General features: G+C 50.2%; 1 protein-coding gene across 11 annotated transcripts in view; it reads right to left on the reverse strand.

The window, feature by feature from the left end:
* LRRC7 (leucine rich repeat containing 7) overlaps window positions 1–21,086 on the reverse strand; it is a 216,376-nt gene that overhangs the window by 180,888 nt on the left and 14,402 nt on the right. For 10 of the 11 annotated variants that reach the window (XR_013931086.1, XM_080406611.1, XM_080406609.1 and 7 more), the window contains exon 1: window positions 2,283–6,201. The exons of the other annotated variant lie outside the window; for it this stretch is intronic. Coding sequence is in view for 9 of the 10 variants with exons in the window: in XM_080406611.1 (XP_080262737.1) it covers window positions 2,283–2,631 (349 nt within the window). In the remaining variant the exon portion in view is untranslated. Of the gene's footprint in view, window positions 1–2,282; window positions 6,202–21,086 lie in introns of those variants that run through there. 11 annotated transcript variants of the gene reach the window in all.

Genomic DNA, 21,086 nt, shown 5'->3' on the forward strand with positions numbered 1-21,086 from the left:
TCTAGCAGGCTAAACACCACTTCCAAAGCACTGGAAAACCTTTGGTCCCCACCTCCTATCCATAACCCCAGGCACCAAACAACCCCTCCCGAGCAGCAGGTCCCAGCATCTGCCAGAGGACCCAGCACCATGGCAGCTGGGTGCAGGCGAGGGCCGGCGCGGGGCCCACGGGTGGCTGAACGGGCACAGGGCTCTGGGGTCACCATGCAGCTGCAGCCTGCTCTCCCTCGGGAGCATCTGCTGGTCACGTTCAGATGTGGGTTAATCCCTGTTTTCCAGGTCTATGATGAAGTTTGACGCTCTGCTGGATTTTGCATCACTGGCATTTCTGCTTTAAGATCAGTGCACACAGACGAAGCTTTGTACAGATGCAAACACCTCAGGGGCTATTAATTCCTCATTAATCTGAAGTTTTGTGGCTTTAATAGCATGTGCATGCTGCTACCTTGCAACATTCCAGAGATAATGGACCACCTTCCTTTTAAAATCCCAATTTATAAGTAACTATGACTTTAACAATTTTTTAATGACCAACTGAGAAGCATTTATAAATTCATGTGGGACCAAGGAGCAAAGAATTTGTTCATGCCCACGCACTGCTCCTCCTTTCGATGGACTCCCACACGTGCAGCAAGCACTGGGCACGCCGGGTCCGAGCAGCAGCCTCTCCGCAGAGCGCAGCGTTTGCTCCCTACTTGTTAAGCATCCAGCACACAGTGGACAATCAGCGATGATCCCTATTACTCCAGCAACTGCAAAAATTGCTTTAAGGTAAAACCATTTTTTAAGTGTTTCATATTGTTTGTATAACAGAAAGACATAGAAAAGCTCCTCCTGTGTGAGACAATTAAAAAAAATTAAAAATACTGGTTTATCAAGGAAAAGTTTAACACTGCAAATACTGGCAAAGGTTAAAGTTCACATGGACGTCAAGCTAAAATGACAAATCAAGATATCTGATTATAAGACCATTAAATTAATGTGGTTTAGAAATAAATTACAGTAATTAATGCTGTTTGAAAAATGAAGGCACCTTCTTTCACTGCGGTTGCATGAAAAGAAAAATACATGACCTGCTCAAGAGGCTGACTCCCTCTCCATCCCCACACCTATGAACCGAAACAACATTAGTATTCTCAAAAAAAAAGGTCATGTTTTCCAAGATGCACAATTTATTTATAAATACGCAGACTCTGAAATCAGCTGTTCCTATTTCTTTAACAAGTCTCGCTACTTCCCAAGAAGTGGCTGTAATAGGCGATGGGGAGGTTGCCATGGCAAGCATACATCCTCTGTCAGTATCAGAGCAGCAGATGCATAATGGCAAAACCCACCAGATTAAGTCACTTCTCCGGTCGCGTTAACGAGGAAGAAAACGCCTTCTGGTTCACCTGTGCCTAAGGATTACCGTTACCCAGAACACCTGGGGCTAAACCCGAGAACGGCACGTGGCTGCAGATTTTAGCTGAAAACCAGAGATGTACAAAAGCAAAATGAGGGGATTTAACGGCAGCGACAGGCGTACCAAAAACACCCGGGGTGCGGGTCGGGTTTCATTTCCCAAAACGCAAGGAACTTTCAACGGCGCTTCCACGGACGTCCCCCCACCCCGGGCTACCAGCCCCGCTGAAATACGGCGCGGAGCGCCCGCCCCCCGACCGCGGGGCACCCCCGGGGTCCTGCCCAAGGCGGGGGGCGCCCGGGGGGACGCGGCCCCCGAGACCCCCGCCCGGGAGGCTCTTTGAATTCCCCAGGCGCAGGTATGAGCTCACACCTGCTGCCCCAAGGCTCCCCGCACCCCGGGCAAGCGACTCCCAGCGCATGCTAGCCTCCTCCGGCGGGGCCGTGCCGGCCCGGGAGGGACAGCCCGGGAGGGACAGCCCGGCGCCACCGGGACCGGGACGCGCGGCGGGCTCTGCGCAGGCGGCGGGTCCCCGCCCGAACGGCACCGCTGCAGCCCGCCGCGGCGCGGGGCAGGTGCGGAGCGCCGGGCTCCCCTGAGCCGCCCGAGCCCGCCGCCTCCTCTCGGGCGGGCTGCGGGGGACCAGCGCGCAAACCCACCGGCCCTGTCATTTCAGTGCGGGGACCGGGGGCGGCGGTGCCCCCCGCCCCGAGCGCGGTGCCTGCCCGAGGGCTGCGCACCGAGGGGCGCCCGCCGCCCCGCGGACCCGCAGCCCGACCCCGGGGACAGCCCGCACCGCGCGGGCGGCGGCACCCCAGCGCGGGGGAGCCGCCACCCCGCGGGACCTCCCCGGCCCCGGCCGCGGCTCGGCGGTACTCACGGTGCAGGCGGGAGCGCGCGTCCATGCGCGGCCGAGCCGCGGTCCGGGGGCGCCGCCGAGGGCTGCCCGCGCCCGCGGCTGCCCGGCCCCGCCGCGCAGGGGCCGCCTCCGTGCGCGGGGCGGCGCCCAGACACAAAGGCGGCGGCGAGCGGCGGCGGTGGGGCGGGCCGGGCTGCGCGGCCGCGCTGCGCTCCGCGGCGGCGCAGGGGCGGGGCGGCGGGGCCCGGGCTGGCGGGGGAGGGGGGTGTGCTGAGGCCGCGCCTTCCCCGCGGAGCGGTGCGGAGCGGGAGATGCGGAGAGGTGCCGCCCGTTCCCGCCCCGACGGGGCGGTCCGTGGCCGGGGGAGCATCACCGGCGGGGCTGGGGCATCCCCGCGCTGCGCGGCAGGGGGAGATGCCAGCTACCGCGGCGCCCGCTCCCCCCGGCCGCCTCCCTCCTCCCCCTAGGGCAGGAGCCATTTTCCCCACTTGGGAAAAGTTGCTGGGCCGGGGGCTGGCAGCCTCGTGGCAGCGGCGCGGGGAAGCCATGGGAGACGGCTCAGCATCCCAGCCACGGGCCTGGGCGGCCGCAGGCCACAGGGCTGCTGGAGCGTGGGCGGGGGGAAAGAGCCCGCAGGGGCATCCTGCGCGTGGTGGAAGCTGGGCTCCGTCACCGGGAACAGCCAGCCACCGCGGGAGGGAAGGGGGACAGCGGGCAGGTGTCAGGCCTCCGCTTCCCTCGTGAGCTGTGCTACCTGGGAGCTCTGCTGAGGACCGTGGGTCGTTGGGTTTCCTGCAGCTTCTCCCGCTGATCTGCAGAGCGGTTGTTGCAGCCAGCAGGTGCGGGTGCTGCTCTGCCAGTTTGTTTTCACTCTTCGTTTCCAAATACAGCAGCAGCCACGGCTCCGGTGTGTCCCCTTTGGTGGCCACCTCTGCCTCTCCCTGTGCAGAGCTGCGCTAGCTGGGGCAGCCGCTGCCGAGCGTGGCTCTTGGGCAGGCCATGACGATGGCCCATGATTTCCTCAGTGACAGGGTGACTTTACAGCCCGCCTTGCTCTGTGCTGTGTAAGGTCATCACCTTGCTCTTCCAACACCATCTGCCCAGCATCAGGGAGGGAAAGCATTTAGTAGGAGCTGGAAAAGGATCACAGGAGGCTTTATCCCAGCAGTGAGTTCTCCATCCCTGTTCCATGTCGCTAATCCGTCAGTGCAGATAACCTCTCCCCATCACTGATGCAGGAACGCAACACTGATGCTCGGGGGATGGGCCAGCCCAGGCGGCTCCCAGACTGTCCTGCTCTCGCCATATCCAGAGTGGGAACTGAAATTCGGCCCAGAAAAGTTCACCACCAAAATGTACTGCTTGAAGTGGGTATTCACTAGTTTGATTTCAGCAGTGAAATGGGGAGGGATCTTCGATGTTAGCAGCTCCCTGTGTGCTGCAGCCAGCCAGAGAGCACCCACAGCCTCCTTGGTTTCTGGCATGGCACCAGCCCGAGTCCTGCCTCCAGCCAGGAGTGACCATGAAATAAAATATTATTTCAGTAGAAACACAACAAAGAAGAGAAGAAGCCTTTCCTGTTACAAGCAGTTGTACACAAAACTGGTGCCAGCCAGACACAGGTAGGTGTTGGGCGCTGTGCACACCAGAGAAGGCAGTCCGCACAGGAGTGATGGTACGGCACGGGCAGCTTCTGGTAGGCAGGTCATGGAAATTTGTCTCCCAGGAGATTCACTGTTATAATGGGAGTTCTCCATTCCTGTATGTTCCTGATAAATATCTCCAAGATTTTGCAGGGCAAAAGGACTTGCAACTGGAAAAACCCTGGAAGAGTCTCATCCCTACCTATGAAATACAGGCAGATCTTTCTCCCCAGTGCAGGCAATTGTGGAGTGGGAGAAGTGCATGGCTGTGCCACGGGGGAGCTGCAGAAGGACAGGGGTGGATGGGAACCTTCTCTGAGTGGCAAAACCCCCGCAAGCCGAGGCCCAGGAAGGGGATGGCTGGGGCATGGTGTAGGAGGGAGGTTCAGCTGCGAGCTGGGCTTTGCTTCCTGCTTAATGTTACTGAGACCCCCACGTGTCCCCTTACAACCACTCCCTAAATTTCTGTCTTTTTAGCAGCATGTGTTGGAGATATTTCTGCGCCACCTGTGCACGTGGCTTTGATGATGGTGCAATTAGGAGTACAGAGGATTTTCTTTTCTTCTGGCTTCAACCTTGTCCATGACTAATCATTGAAACAGACCACCAGGTTGGTTTTGTTGATGTAGGGGTGCGACCACTCAGAGAAGATGCTGCAGAGTTGGCAGATGCCAGGTGTGCAGTGAGAGGTGGCACCCACCCACCCCCATGCAGGGGGAGCAGCTCTCTTTCAAAAGCCTGGGGCTGCAGCGTGGGACCTGCTTACCCCATCCCACAGCAAGATGGCCCAGGAGCACTGAGGGAGCGACAGTTCCCGAGAGGCACCAGTACCTGTAACTCCAGCCATCCCTGCGCCTTTCCCCATCTGCTCCTCATAGAGAAAAAAAATGCAGACAACTTCCAAGCAGCTGGGGATGGCCCTGGGTGTGGTTGCTCTGCAAGACGGCGAGCGTTGCTCTCCATGCCTCCCCATGTTGCTGTTGCTGGCACAGCAAGCTACTCTGGGTAGCCACAACCAAATAAGCTGGAGCTGATTTACTGTAGTCTGGTATTTTTGTAAAGCTTTGCTGTGTGCCAGCAGCCGCTGCGCTGCCCGGTGCTGCAGGGCAAAGCGGCCGTGTAAGCAGTGAAACCTCTTCTGGAATCACTAGTGGGGCAGCACCTGGTTGGGCTGGGCTGCGGCATCGCTCTGCACAGGGATGTGGGGGTGTCGGGAAGAAGCCTGATGCTATTGTTCACCGGTTATCAGTGTGTGCGTTATTGCTTCTCTGTGGCTTACCATGGAAAGACCATCATGAATCTTGAACCACTGCTGAACTTACACCCCCGATTCCCTTAGTCTTGCATAAGTTTAATAGTGGTTTCACTTCCACTGACTCCGGTGGTGATTTGAAAACCAAGGCAAATAAAGAGCAGGCCAAAATACTCGCATTCTGAAAAACCATGGATCCTGGCATATCCATAAACACTGCTTAATGCAAAACTAAGGTTGGCAAGTTGAACAAGTCCCTAGCCTGGGCTTCACCAGCTGTACTTGAATGTATTTTCACAGATTTGCACATACAAATAACCCCCCTCCATACTGATTTCTATTCATTTGTAGACTTGGCTAAGGAAAATTTTAAAATCATAAAATTCCATCAGCAAATTTTATCAGAAAGCTGGATGCGTTCCTTAAAGGGATTCTGCGGGTTTGGGCTCAGTAGTGTCTGTTGGAGTCACACTAGCTGGGAAGACAGCATGGTAAATCAGAGCAAATCCTTAAGACTGATAACACTGAAATAAGGTTATTTTTTTGTCTCATTTTTAAAAATATGTAGAGAAGGAACAGTTATTAAGGACACAGTTCTGTTTAATAAATGGTGGTGCTACACAGCTTTGAAAATTTTCCTTGTAGAAGTCCCAATACAGGGTTTTTTTTCCTTCTGGTTTTACTAAGTCCTCTCAAGTGCTACTTTATATATTCCCAGACAATGCTAATCTCCATTTCTGGAGGCTTTAATTTTAAGACTGAGAAGAGCGAATGAGTCATGGGCTGTGGTGGTATAGATGGATGCTGATTTTTAGGTCGCCTTCTAAGTAGGTCACGGTGGACGGTAACTAAAAGTCCAGTTGGGTGCTGGAAGACGGTAACAGCAGTTCCCAGCTGCGTGTGTGAGGGACTGGTCTGTGCAGTGTCTGGCAAAAAACATCAATAGTTTTGGAAACAACATAAACTAGCAATGATGATCCTTCTTCTTGGGAGCCTTGGGGGAAAAAACAAGATGGGACGGGATGGGATGGGACGGGATGGGATGGGACGGGATGGGATGGGATGGGACAGGATGGGACGGGATGGGATGGGACGGGATGGGATGGGATAGGACGGGATGGGATGGGACAGGATGGGACGGGATGGGATGGGACGGGATGGGATGGGACGGGATGGATGGGAGCATCCCTGCCTGAGTCAAGAGTCAGCACATCACTGCACTCCCACTGTCACCATTGCTGCCACCACCACTCCTGGCCTTCCTGTGGAAGGGAAGGCCAACACGCGGCTCAGAGGCAGCAGGTGCTTGCCCACTTTCTGGCATGTTGAAGAAAAAGGCTCTGAGATCTGTGTCTGTGGGAAAAACTGGCAGGCAGAGTGATGGAGCTGTGATACGAGGGGCAGTCAGAAGGAGCAGGTCAGTGGAACAGGCTTCACCTGAACAGTCCTTGGCACTCTCCTGATTGTTGCAGAGTTTAGGGGACTGTCTAGAGGTGTGAAAAAGTGTGATTGAAAGGAAGAAAAAAATTTTAATGGAAACCCAAAAAGCAGCCTACTACCACACTCCATCCCAAGTTTGCCTTGGCCAGTACAGCTCCTCCCTCTGAAAAGCAGACTGCCCTTGAGTATCACAGACTCATAGAACATTGGAAGGGACCTCCAAGACCACCCAGTCCCACCCCCCACCACGGGCAGGGCCCCCTCCCCCCAGCCCAGGCTGCTCCCAGCCCCGTCCAGCCTGGCCTTGAGCCCTGCCAGGGATGGGGCACCCACAGCTGCTCCGGGCAGCCTGGGCCAGCGCCTCGCCGCCCTCACAGTAATTTCTTCCTAATGCTGGCATCCCTGCAGCCTGTAGTAGGTAAAAAAAAGTATTGAAAGTACATTGGAAGGGAAGAAGTTAACTTTTCTTATGTGTATGACATCAGCAGGCTATAATGTTGTAAGTTATAACCCTTTTTTCAAAACGGAACAACTTGTTTCTTCTCCTTAATAGTGAAATTATTTAATCTATATTATCTGGAAGCACTTGAGAAACCTGTTATAAAATATAACAACCAGGCACCTTAAACTACTCACTCTGCCCTCCTGGGAGAATAAAACCACCCCTGCGGGCCCCGAGAAACTGGTGCTCCCGCAGCCAGGACACTGGGGAGACTGGCTGGTGCAGCGATGGCCGCTCCAGCTGGAATTAACGGCTCCCCATGCTGGGTCGCTTCCCAGGTGATTTTCCCCACGAGCAGCTGAACCTCCATCCCACCTGACACCTGTTAGGAGAGTCCTGGCCCTTTCCTCCCCCGGACAGGGGGCACAGTTTGCACGTTAACAATAAACCAAGAAACCTCATGTGGTTTTTTTCATCAGAAAGCTGAGAGAGGAGCAGGGACAAGCCTGCATCTCCTGCTCCATGATTCTCCCCGCAGGAGCTGGCAGCAGCCTTGCCAGGGGCCTCGGGGGGCTCAGGGACCCACAGCTATGCCCCCCCAGCAGAAGGGGCTGGGACAAAGCCCTGCTCAGGCTGGCACCCTGGAGCAGGTCAGGCCAGAACAGTGCTGAGGTGAGCCCAGGCACTACCTTATTTCCTGACAGGGCAATTGCTTTCAGATTCTATTTTTTTAAAAAAAAAAAATGTTAATATTGCAGGCAATGTGCAGGGGCCGCTCAGACATTTGGTGCTGGCCACAGAGGTCAGGACTTTTGTCAGAAGAATCACTAATCTTCTCACTTCCATTTTGTTTTCTTCCAAACCACGTACCTGTCTCCCAAGCTCTGATGTTCAGGTGGTGCACAAAAGCCTTTGCTACTATTTGAATTCTGCCCTGGAGAAGGCTGAGCTCTCTAGGTCGATCCAGCAAAAAGTATTTAAATGTCTGCTTCAAACCTAATTACAGCTGTCTCTCAAATCCATAATTTCATCTAAATTTGCCACAATTCATGCATGACTTTCCCTGTCAGAGCCGCCTGTATGAAGAGCAGATGAAGGTCACTCCTAATTCCACTGCTAACACAGGGAAATTAGAATTGCTTTGATGCAGAGGCTTCCCACTTGTGTTTTCTGTCAGTGCTGGCAAAGTTGTTGGCTATTACGTTTTTGCTGTACCTTTCATCAAAGCACACACACGGTGCTTTCCACCGAGTGCAGAGGGAAGAAAATTTGACTTCCCTCCCCTGCTGCAGTGGGCTGCACTCTGCAGCAAGCGTGTGTCAAAAATACATTGCAGATACTGCAGCAGTAACAAATACTCACCATGTGCTCCATTATATTTTCACAGAAACAGTCTGTGTTTATTCCCTGTTTCATATCCTTCTGACCTTTAAGATACTTGAATTCTTTCTTCCTCTAAAATTAAAATATACGCCATGTAGGCGAGGTGCTTGGGAGGGAGAGCTGCCAGCAGGCGCCTGCGCCGAGACCCCCAGCAGCAGCTGCCCCTGCTGCAGACAGGCTTCCAGCCCCAAAATGCTTCAGATCCCAACAGGCAAGATAAAATTAGTGATAAATAACAATCCTGCACCAGATATGGACTGACGTGGCAATAGGGGGTGAGATGGTGCCAGCCGGCCGGAGGATGCGGCGTGGGGCCGTCACCACAGCAGTGGGCACATGGCTGGCTTGCAGAGCCTGTGGCGCGCTCTGCTTCAGGATGCTGGGGTGTTCTGCCGCTCATAAGCGAGTACCTGGCAATGCACAGCCGTGTGCGAAACAGCATGTGTGCATGTGTGTGTAAGGAGGACTCATAAAAACTGCACTGAAAGAAATGCCGCAAAGGAGGGCTCAATGGTAAGACCATCACGAGTGGCAGAATACATCCAAGAGCAAATATTTCTTCACAGGCATGAGCAACGTAAACCATCTACCAGGTGATCCAATTTACTCCTCTGTAAAGGTTCACTGCTATGATCACTCTGACTTTAAATATCCTGGGAAACTGCAATTTTCACACTCAGGACTCTGTTCATAACATACCTTTCATCATTTTTTAAACAAATACGTATTTTCCTGACATCCTCTTATTATTCACAGCTATCAAAAACTCTCCAAATCATTTCTGGGGTTCTGGGTATGCGGTAACTCACCCTATTTTCCTACCAGTAGATGGTTTTTGAGTAGCTGCTGTGCCCAGGTTTCCCCTTCCCAGAAGGGCACCACACTCCCAGGGACCCTGCGCGGGCAGGAGGAGAGGAGCCGGCAGCAGAAGGCAGCTGCAGCCTGGCAGGGCTCCCAAAACAGCGTCACTGGGATATCTCAACAAATAAAGCAACCATTTATGTTCTGGTTTATTACTTTCTTGTTATGATCATTTTGTAGCAGGAATAATATTCATGGCAATCAAATGTATACACAGTAAATGGCTTTGCAGTTACCAAAGCCCTGAGCCTTGTTTTGACATTTGATCAACCACATAACGATTGATTTTTTGCACGTCTTTAAAACCATCTCACTTATATTAAACCCACAACAATAGGTGATGGTGGCACAAGTCTTTTGGGGCAACCTGTTAGCAGAAAGACCAGCTTTTTATTGGCACTGGGCTGTCCCTTGGCCAAGCACATTTATGTCCCCGAGGGATTTCAGTGAGTTTATCTGCTGTACTCTCGAGAAAGGAAAAGAACTAATAAACACTGATCATTAGACCTGGGTGGAGGGAAATATGCTGTCTGCTGCAAATCCCAACAAAGTGAATTAACTTTCCGTGACCTTCAGTGGATCAGGCACAGGGGTTAGTCCAAAACAACTCATCTCGTTTATCTCAGTGCTTTTAATGAGGGAAGATCACGCAGGCAGGACATGGCCAGGACCACCCTGGCACTGCTGCGGGGCAGCGCAGGGGGCCAGGGCACAGCCCTGCGCTCCCAACTCCACCGGACCTGCGAAAGCAGTTTCCCAAATCAGATGCTCAGGACGGTATTTTAGGAGATTTGGATACTCCTAGAAATACATTTTAGCAGAAGCTGTAAGAGATTTCTTTCCAAAGGGACTTTGGGGTGGAGGCGGATCACCCAGGGGAGGAGGGCAGCCGGCCGTGCCCCCAGAGAGCCCCTACTCCTGCTTCCCAAGCTCCACTGTCTGCGCCCACGCTCTCCTTCCCCACCAGTCCACCTGTAGCTGCACAAGGCAAGTCCCGTCACTTATTTTGACAGGTTTTACCTGCCCACTCCGGGAGGTCACCATGAGCTGACAACACTGAGGAATGCGTAGATTTTATCGATGTTTTTTAAAAAATCTATTGGGAGAGCTGAAGGTTGGTGGGGGCAGCTCTGCACCGACAGCCCCCAGCCTGCTGGCACAGGGCTCACAGTGTCCACAGCCCCCCCCCCCCGTGCTCCAGCCAGCTCCCCCAAGGCCAACAGCCACATCCCCATTGAATTTAACGCCTGTTAGATCAGAGATTGAGCAAACTTTCATTTCTTTTGGTCTAATATCCTCTTAGCATTTAAAAATAGAGCTGTTACTAAGCAATGGCAGTAAGTAGAAAGCAAAGCCTATTGAGGATCGCTTCTGTGAACAGGTACTTTTCCCAGCCTAAGTACTGTAAACATTGTGGGTTGACAAATTATGAATCAGAGCCCTCCCTCCCCAGCCCGCGCTGCCTGTCTCCCATTATCCCTGAGAACAATAGCAGCAACCATTGCCAGCTGTTTATTTGCACTCTGGACTTGAACATCTTGATTTGGCAGGTCAGATTTTCAAGCATTTCTGCACATTTTAACATCTTAAAAAAAAAAAAAATAAAATGGGATGATGTTACCATATAGTGGTTTAACCACGGGGGGAAAGAGCTGGAGGAACATCCATGATCCTCAGGTTTGAAAGCAAAGTGCAGCCCTGAGCAGCCACCTCTGTGCGCCCACTGTCTGCTGCCCCAAGCTTGTCTGTGTGTCCCGGAAGCCCCACCTCATCATCTGGGATGGGAACCCTCTTACATGATGACAGGTAGGAGCAGGGAGGTGACTCCAGCTTGATGTTGGCATTGCTGCAGGAATTAAAATTCTGCATTAAAGTTAGGGGTTGAGGAGAAGAGCAAGAATCTCGGTTTCCCAGGATAAGCTCACCAGGCTGCAGGCAGAGCATATGGGTGCAGGAGGACACAGACTGATGGTAAACCCAGTGACCATTGGTAGGGCAGGGAGAGAAATCACATCATGGGATGCAGGAGAGAAATCCATTCCTGCCAGGAGTTTCAAGGACCCAGCTGAGTGTTTTTCAATGCTGTTTAATCTCTTTTTTTCAGCTGCCCTTTCTATTCCTGCTTTAAGGAGAGGAGAAGGCTGGGGATATCCAGCCAGAAGACAATGCAGCAGGAGGTGAGCAGTGCTCAGGCTGCACCTTTGCAGCACAGACTGTCCCATGTAGACTCCAAACTTACTTCAAAATGAAAACTGATATTTTTTTTTCTCCTTAAGATTACTTACATCATTACCTTGTGGTTATTTTCTCAAGGGATTGTATTTGTTTCTGAACTATTGCTATGAGCAGTTCAGCGAGCTGCATCAACCTTGGACCTTGGCAGGGTGGCTGCGGGTAGCTCCTGCCCCCAGTAAGAAATGTGCTGCATCCAAAGTGATGCTTTGCCTCCGGTGGGACACAGCTGGAGATGTGACTCCATAAGATACAACTCTGCTCTTAGCTTTAATCATGGAGACCAAAATTATCTTTACCGATCTCAGCAGGGTTACTTCAGTTGTAAGCTCTAATTCAGGGCAGTACTTATGGGCTTAACTTTCCCAACACGCTGGAGATTATTTGCTGTTGGCAGACGTTTGTGTTGGGCTCAGACGGAGGGAAGCCCAACGCGCCAAGTGGTCCAAGGCACTGCTTTGCCCACCCACCCACCCAGCTCCCCCCTAGGGGTCCCCAGCACAGTGCTGCCACCCTCCCGCCACACAGCCCCGACAGACACTTGCTCCCAATGGCAGCTTGGCTCACAGGACCTTAAAAATGAGATGGTCATTTGTGGTTGGAAACCCAGTCAAATCATATGCATGTATTTGAAAAAAAAAACCACATCCATGATGCTCTTTTGCTCAGGCCCCCAGGAATGAGCATCAGCCAAGGAGCAGCTCTGCTTTCCTCTACAGCTGCTTGCTGCTACCCAGCCACAGCCCAAAAACCCGGAGCCCCACTGCTGCACCATGGGGCTGTGCAGTCCCCGTCTGATGTGGGCAATGAGGAGGGCAGCGCAACACTCAGCACCCAATCAGTGGGACCCTCAGCACCCACAGCCCGACCCACCCCGCACGATCCCTTTGCTGTTCAGGAAAGCATACAGAGCGTTTCCTCACTCCAGTTGCAGAATGGGCAAGGAAAAGGCAGCTTTTTCAGCCTGATTGTTTCCATGTATGAAATCAGTCTAAATTTCCATCATTCAGATGATGCCATTCAATAAGAAGAATAAAGACAAAAGGGAAAAATCACCACAAGACAAGAGCTGGTGGAAAGGCATGGGTCCCTTCAATTGAGTGAATTTTGGGAATTATCCCTCTCCTCAAGCCACTGGGCTCCTCTGCAGCCCTGGCTGCAGTGGGGACGGGGAGGAAAAATGGGACGTGAACCCCAGTGTCAGCACAGCTCTGGTCAATGCTGGCACCTTGGTGGCCTTTTCCTTCCCATGTAACATTGCAATCAAGTTTATTTAATGACTAGCAATGATGGCTGAGTAAAGCAGAAGCATTCAGGTAGCATCAGAACAGAAAAAGCCCAACCTGACATACTGAAAGTGAAATTTTAAACAAAATTTTTGTAATTACTGTGCTCATTAAAGCATTGATTTGCCGTGAGAAGTAGGAAAATCCTTAACAGCATGCCTGTGAGCTATCTACATAAGACCACTGCCCGCAGACGGGGATCTCCTTACAAGTTGGAGTTACATGTACTTCAGCATCACACAACTTCCACCCTGGTGTGCTCCCTGAGAGTCATGCCCACGCAGCTGTCAGCTGTTCCAACACCCATTTAAAAATTCCACATAGTTGTATCACTTTTCTCAAATACTGTTATACTATGGATTTCTCCTTACACTAAAACTTTCTGCGTTTTACAAATACTATTGTAATGCAACATGGACTGCTGTAAAAAACGCTTTGAAATGAAAACATGTTACCTCCAGTATTGAGGTTGAACCACGAACAGAGTGTCTGTCCTGGATGGGGACTTTAAAGCCGTTGCCCACAGACAGATGCTTCAGGAGCTCCCCAGCATCGCACTGCCACTGGGAGCTGCAATTCCTGTGTTGGAATTGCATTTGTGCTTTTACAGGCATTTGAAGGTGGTGCATATTTTTATCCAGCTTTTGCAGTTCTTGTACCCATTTACTGTTAAGGGCTTTTTGATCTGAATTCATCAATACTGTATTCAAATTGGATGCAACCGCCCCAAAAATATTTCTCAAAATGTGAACAGCAGATTAAACAAACTGAAGACCCATTGTTACTATGCCAAGTGCTTTCATTGTATTTAAACAACATCTCAAAGGACTTTTCCAACTCAAACAATTCTATGATTTTATGATTATGAGTGACCGGGGGGTCTGTGCTGTGGGGCTGGGACAGGCTACTTTGGCACCAGATGCCGGGTGCTTGGTGCATCCCCGTTCCCGCTGCAGAGGAGCAGTGCCCAGGGCCCTGAAACTCAGCCTCTGGGGATGTGCCCCATGTGCTGGCTGTGCTCACTTCGAGGACACAGTGTGACTTTCGGCAGCACCTCTTGCTGGTACGCCAGCTAGCAGCCCTGACCTTGGAGGCTGTTGCAAAAAAATAACCTTTCCTCTGTTCCCAGGGGCTGGGAAAATCAATGGTTTCAGACTGTCCGGTGGCACGGTGCTGCTCCAGAGCAACCCCAGCAGGGCTGTGCTTGGCCAGCTCAGCGCAGGCAGCAGGGAGGCCAAGGAGCTCCCTGGGCAGGGCTGGGGACCTGCACCTCCTCCTTGCCAGTGGGATGAGCAGCAGGATGGGGCTGAACTTGATTTACTCACATGCTGAGGAAAGCATTAAAAGCTTGGTGAGATGTCCAGGTTTTAACAAGTTATTTACAGTTGCTTTATTTCTTGTAGTAGGGAAAAATTGTAAGATTCATTATTGCATGCACTAATTACTTCAATTAAGTGTCAAACCTGCATAGTGTAATGCTGTGTTTTCATATATTAAAGACATTAATTGCCAGGAAACAGTACGCCATGACTAATTCTTTTTTTTAAAAAAAAAAAAGAAGAAGAAGAAGAAGAAGAAGAAATCAATATTATTTTTACTATTAGGAGCTGAAGCAGCACAACATATCTGAAGTCAATGTTTCCCCACTGAGCTGTACTGGTTAAGGACTCAGGCTTAGCAATTGCATTATTGTTATCAGAAACTGTTATTTGCTCTGTGAATCATGTTACTGTCAGGTTACCACATACGCATTAATATGATAATAACACCCAGAGCCCAGGGGAGCGCAGCCGGAGCTGCAGCAGGCTGGATGCTGCATGTGGCCATGCCTGCAGCCGAGGGGCTGAGCTCCCGGGCAGTGGTGGTGCAGGGTGGGGGGCCGGGGGAAGAGGCAACCACAGCAGAAGTGAGTGGAAGCAGTGCTTCTCCTTTGCTTCTCCTTTGCCTTTTAACAAGTAAAATTGTTGGAATCTGTGGGTGACTGTTAAATGAAAAGCAAGAGGCAAGCTTGATTGCAAGGACAGAGAGTAAGGCAAAAGGCAAAAACATTTACTTATTTTGTTCTTTCTTACAACTTACAGGTTCCCCTAGTTCTTGACTCCTCGTACATCTCTTGGCAACACATTAAAATAAAGCTTTTGCACTGGTATGGTGACCTGGTCACTTTGGGAATTTAATCACGTATTTCAAGTGTCACGGTGAATTTCTAAACAACTCAAGTGAAAACTGATGGAGAGAAAACCAGCCTGTGCCCTGCAAAGCCTCAGGCTTAGCATGCCCAGCCCGACCCAGCCCCTCCATCAGAGCGATGGGGAAACCCAGCAGGAATGGAATTTGCTTTAATAAAGGCACTGCGAAATGGAACAGTATTCCTCCGCGACATTAGAATAAGTTATAAAGTTTGTAGGAAGAAAAGCAGCTGCCTGGTTTACAGAATATATTCATAATGATATAAAGTATCTCATTGGATCAAGTCTCTTGCCAAGATCAGATATTCAGATTTTACTTAACGATGTTTCTGTGCAAGCTCAGTGTCCCCCTGTGCTGCCCCATCCCCGTCCCTGCGGGCAGCGCGAGATCCCCCCCTGCCCTCCCAGCTCTCAGCGCGGTGCCACAGGAGCACGGTGGCACTTTTTCCTCTGCTTGTAATAAAGGCAATATTCCTTCACACACAGTTAGCCTGTGGCTGCACAGAGAACACCCCCGGGCTCCCCTCCCCCAGCACACAGCCTGGCCCTGGCATCACTGCCTGGGCCTGTTGGTTACAGCTCACACCAGTATTCCCGTTTCTTCCATTAAATACTCCATGCTCAGCAAGAACCTGCCACAGTGGCCAAGGAATTTTAGTTTCTTCCCTCAAAGCCCCTCTTGAAACTCTTTTGCTGCGCTGTCTAGGAGCTATTTCAGCAGAGCTCTGTCGCTGCCCACCCCAAGACCACCTGCCCTGCCCCGGGCGCTTGCCCCTGCCCTGCCTGTCCCTTGCTGCCCCGTGCCTGTCCGGCCGTGCAGCCACCGGCAGCACCCGCCACGCTGGGTCTCGCCTGTGCAGCAGCTGAGGCAATGCAGGGTGGGTTTCTGGACACCACATTAACAGATATATTGTTCATGATATGATGTATTGGACGTGTTCACAGAGCACCTCCAGAGCCTGGCAAATCTGCCCGAGGAGCCTGAGCAGAATGCTTTTCCTCTCCAGTGACACAGAGCAGTGGGAGCTCTTCACTTCCAACAGCTTTTTCAGCAGTTCCCTCCTTGCGGGTCCAGCGCCGGCCGGGAGCTCCTGGGGAGCAGAGGGGGTGCTGCCTTCCCGCAGCACGTCCCCAGACGGGGGGAAATACCCAGTTTTCACCCAAGCTTCTTCTGCAAATAACTGCTTAATGATCATCTCCATTGAAGGCTGCAGTATGTAAGTAGCATTTCATACCCCATAAAATCAAAGTCTCAATTCATTTAATAGTGTCATTTTTTATAAGCCATAAACCACAGCACTTGCTGCAGTCATGCCTCAGCAGCATGCCGTAGTGCCCACCCAGGGCCGGACCTGCAGTCACCTGTCACCGAGAGGCAGGCAGCTCTGAGCGGGAGAGCCCCAGTTCTGAAGTGGGTGGCATTTTTGAGACATCGTAAGGATGTCAATCTCCTGGGGAGCCACTGGGTTTCAGTCACTGAAGTACTTTTGGAAACTCACGGCTATAGACAGCAAAGAGGAACACCAGCTACCAAAGGGACGAGAGCGGAGACAGTGTTTTAGAGAATATTAAATATCACAGGTCAGCGCCGAAAGGTGCTCAGGCTTGGATTCTCATTCTACAACCAAAGCGGAATAACAATTCCTGTCTGAGGGCAGAGTTGGTCTCCCCGTGCTCATTTCCTCTCCTTGTTCATTTTTCTTTTCTGTATCCATTCTTTATTCAGCCAGATGGTGAAGGACAGTCAGATAAATTTAAGAAAAAGAGCATATTTGAGGATAATCTTGAGCCTTGTCAACCTCCTTCATGATGATTAGGAAGGAGGTTTGGACAAGACGCAGAGTGAGTTATGGCTACAGCCAGAGAATAAAAATGATAGCGCGAGTAGACTTTTCTTTCGATGATGGTATGAGGGTCATTGTTCTTCCAGGGAAGAGTGGTTCACGGGTCCTTGCTCAAATTCAATTGCACATTTTCTTCTGCCTTCATTTTCTGCTACTGATTAAGCTGAACATTGCCTAAAAGTCTGGAATAGCAGAGTCTTACACTTCTTGCTAACTTCCACATCTTGCCAACGTAGCAGTGGAAGTGGCAATTTTAGGGCTTTCAGATCTTGAAGGAAGTAACCCACAATTGTAACTGGTTTCTTTTTTTCCCTAGAAACAGGTTCTCCGTAAAATCCCCTGCATCAGACTTTCCAAGAAGATCAAATTTTAATCCTTAGTCATAACAGCCTGGATAATTGACCTAGACAGCTCTTCAATTCTTTCCCCCATTGCTACAGCCTGCTCCCACTGCGCTGTGTTTCCCAGCATTTAACTTATTTTCCTAAACAGGTAAAATGAAAAATGTGAAGTTTTTTGGTTTTTTTTTCATCTTTGACTTGTGTTTGGATTTTTTAGGATGCTGGGAAGGGACTCACCTCCCCAAACTTTAACCATCTAGAAGCCAGACATCTAACAAACTACCCTCTACAACGGAGGAGCAAACATCTCCAAGGAATGCATCCTGACCTACACCAAGTGTCTGTCTGTCGTCTCCTCAGGGCTCTGTTCCTCCCTGCTGACCTCAGGGCAAGCTGGGCTTTGGCAGCTACATTCAGTGGAGCTGAATCTTCTCCCTGGCTGTTTCCACACACCTCTGATACATCTGAGTGCGGATCCACAGCACCTGATGCTCTAATGCCACCGCTGCAAGCAGAGCATGTGCTATTTCATCAGATTTCTTTAATTTCATGGTTCTCAATATCTCTGTAACAAGCCAAGAGCAGCACTGGCAGAGATGTAGAATATATGAAACTAAAAACAAGACTAAGAGAAATTGGAAAAGTATCTGTACTTGTTCTACAAAGTATTAGATACATGAGAACTGAGGTTTAAATCCCGGTTACCTGAAGTAGCTCTCCTGAATCCCTTACTCATTTGTGGCAGCTGAGACTTTTGCACTGTGTCTTTATGACTAGATTTAGGATAAAGTCTCTTCTCACAACAATCACTATCACAGCCAGGGTTATAGGGGAGAAAATATCACCAAATACAATAACTGACATTTTCAATTAACCAAGACTTTGCAGAGGAAGAAAGCAGCTTAGAATTGATAGGTCTGCTGGAGAAAATGCAAAAAAAAGTACAGCTCATGGTAATAAAAAATTGTAAGATGCAGCTGAAGAAGCCCAGGTATTAAAAAAAAAAAAGTCATACATTAAAATAGGAATGATAGATTTGTCTGTACTCAGTGCTCTTTTGTGTCAAAATAATCACACACAGAAGTAGAAAAGCAGACATCTTCCCAACACGTATAGCTTCCTATGGTGAAACAGCCATGCACAGCCCACCGCCACGGTGGTGTAAAACGGTGCAGCTCAGCCAATCTTAATGGCTCTTTGGAAGTGAGTAACACCTTGATCTCTTTTCATTTTTGGCAGCAGGATTTCTGGCACTCAGTTAAATGGAGGTATTCAGATTTACACCGGAATTAGGTAACTTCAGGAACCATATGTGCAAGGCTGTATGCCAGCTCAATGTAATTGCTTTACTGTTCTGAAATAGCAGTATATGACTTGTATTAGGTTACTAAATTATTAAATATCGTATACCAAGCCAGTTTAGTGCAGGTAAAAGGGGTAAAGAGGAATGAAAGGATGAGCAAACCATTCACCTGTCAGATTCTTCCAGCTCACTTATTTGCAAACCAGACAGTTTTTTAGGCATCTAAGAAGTCCCTGAGTTCAGCTTACAGGCTGCAAAGGTTAGATGGGACGACATTAACACTTCGAATTCCTTCTGCTTCGTTACAATAAAGTTCATAATATGAGAAAGGGAATTGGCTGAAAACATGGCAGGGGAAAGTGGGGGTGACCTCTTTGTCAAAAACACACTGCTTCCTGAGAAATCATAGAATCATGGAATCACAGAAGGGTTTTGGTTGGAAGGAACCTTCAAGACCGCCCAGTCCCACCCCCCACCACGGGCAGGGACCCCTCCCCCCAGCCCAGACTGCTCCCAGCCCTGTCCAGCCTGGCCTTGAGCCCTGCCAGGGATGGGGCACCTACAGCTTCGCTGAGCATCCACAGAATTGCTGGCCATCCAAAAAACCACTGAGGGATGAGAGTCAGGGCCATGGCCACCCCCATCTGGGGAGCACAAGAGTCACCAGGGGGAAGCTTCATGGCTGGGCAAGCAGGGGCAGGATCTGCTGCCTTGCAGGGAGAAGTCCCATGGGCAACCATCAGAGAAACCAGTTCCCAGCTGGAAACTGCCAGCCACGGCCTGTGTAAAGAGTGGAGTTGAAACAAGCAATGTCTTTAAAGCAGACCTATTTTTTTTAAAGTTGCACTGTGATCTGCTCTCATAGCGGTCCCTGTTTGATAAATTTCTCTTCAAGTAGAAAATCGAGCAATAAAAGAATTCAAAACTTCGATTAAAGTTTGCTGCCAGATACATAACTTAGCACACCGGCTCGTGGGGTGCACATGTGCTCATGATGGATTTCACGTGCCCCTACAAAGCCGACTTTCCTCCTCCCAAACTACAGTTTCCTAATGACAGGTTAAATTTATCATAAAGCTGGCTCCAAAATGCTGAAATACTTGAAGACCGCTGAGGGTCTGTCTGCCCCAGGGACCACTAATGTCTGCTGACAGACCGTGTGGCCTCCTTTAATCCCAGCACCCATAAGGAGTTCACAGTTGCCTGGGATTCAGGTTGCTGCTCTGAATTATGGAACTGATGTGAAACAGCTGGAAGGCAGCAAGCCAGAACGATGCGTATCCTCCGCTTTTCAAACGATGGTTTGATGGCAGACACCCTTCACACTGCTCACAATAGGAAAGAGGATGATGAGGGTGACTTTGCTGCAGTCAGTCCTGCCCCAGCAGTGCGTCAAGACTCCCTGATTTTCCGTGTTTATTTTTATATCCTGATTTCCTGTGTTCCCAAGGTCCTGGGCAGACTGCTGCATGTGATCCTACTTCGAGCAGGGGCTGGGGCTGGACCATTCGTGGAAGTCCCTGCCCCCTCAGCCATCCAGTGATGCTGTGATTGTGCAATACGGCTCACAACATGTTTCTTGTGACAAAGCCATAGCAAAGGGCGTTGGAACTAGATGATCTTTAAGGTCCCTTCCAACCCAACCCATTCTATGCTTCTACAAAGGGTAGGCAGGGAACTGTCTTTCTCCCAGATTTTAATTGAAAACCTTGTCACTTAAATAGAAAAAACAAGTATCTTCAAAACCAGTTGGGTTTTCCCCAACTCTGTATGACAGAAGGTTAAAAAGTCAAGTGTGCATGAGAAACCACATGCTGAAGAAATTATCAGCTGTTAGGAGACAAACACATTCTAATCTTTCTTAAAGGAATAATAATGTGATGTAGCCATGAAGGACAACTCGGGGAAGTTAAATGCCTTGGTACTAGATGCTATGTCAGGCAGAGATATCAAAAAGATGTTTACTTAAAAGGAGCAGAGGGCTTTGCCACAGAGCATTGTACATTATCACAATAACCAGCCACCACCACCATGTCTCAGTTGTGTTTATCTGTATGGGAACCAACAGCCCAATGCAACCATACCAAATAGGTCCAAAAATTCCTAGAAGATGCTTTACTTGGGACACCAAACTGGGGTGTCCTGGCAGAAGGGGGATGTAGTGTTGGCAATGGGGACTGAAGAGAGCTTAACCTCTGTGGGGGTGAGATGGAAGAGCACAGGTATCGCAAGGAGCCCCTACCAGGCCTTCTGCACCAGCTCCCTTCAGGGACAGCAAACGTTAAACATGTGCAGCAAGGAGGTACTGCCACCTTCTCGCTGACCAACATGCCCTGAGATGAACTGTTGCTGTCTTTGGCAGATTACTCAGGAGTTCCATGTTCATTTTCTGCATAACTTCATGAACAACATGAAGCAAAATACTTGGTATATAATTAAAAGAACAATAGTTTCCATCCTCCTGAACTGCAATATAAAGTATATTTTTCTGCTAATACAATTCTACATCACTTTCCCCTTATTTTTTTGCCTAGGTCTGTGTTTTCCTATTTGGCCAAAGCAAAAGCTTTCTGATTTCCCACACAAAATGACTAAAACATATTTTCCTC

The sequence above is a fragment of the Falco punctatus genome (genome assembly GCF_963210335.1).
Source record: "Falco punctatus genome assembly, chromosome: 11".
NCBI lineage: Eukaryota > Metazoa > Chordata > Aves > Falconiformes > Falconidae > Falco > Falco punctatus.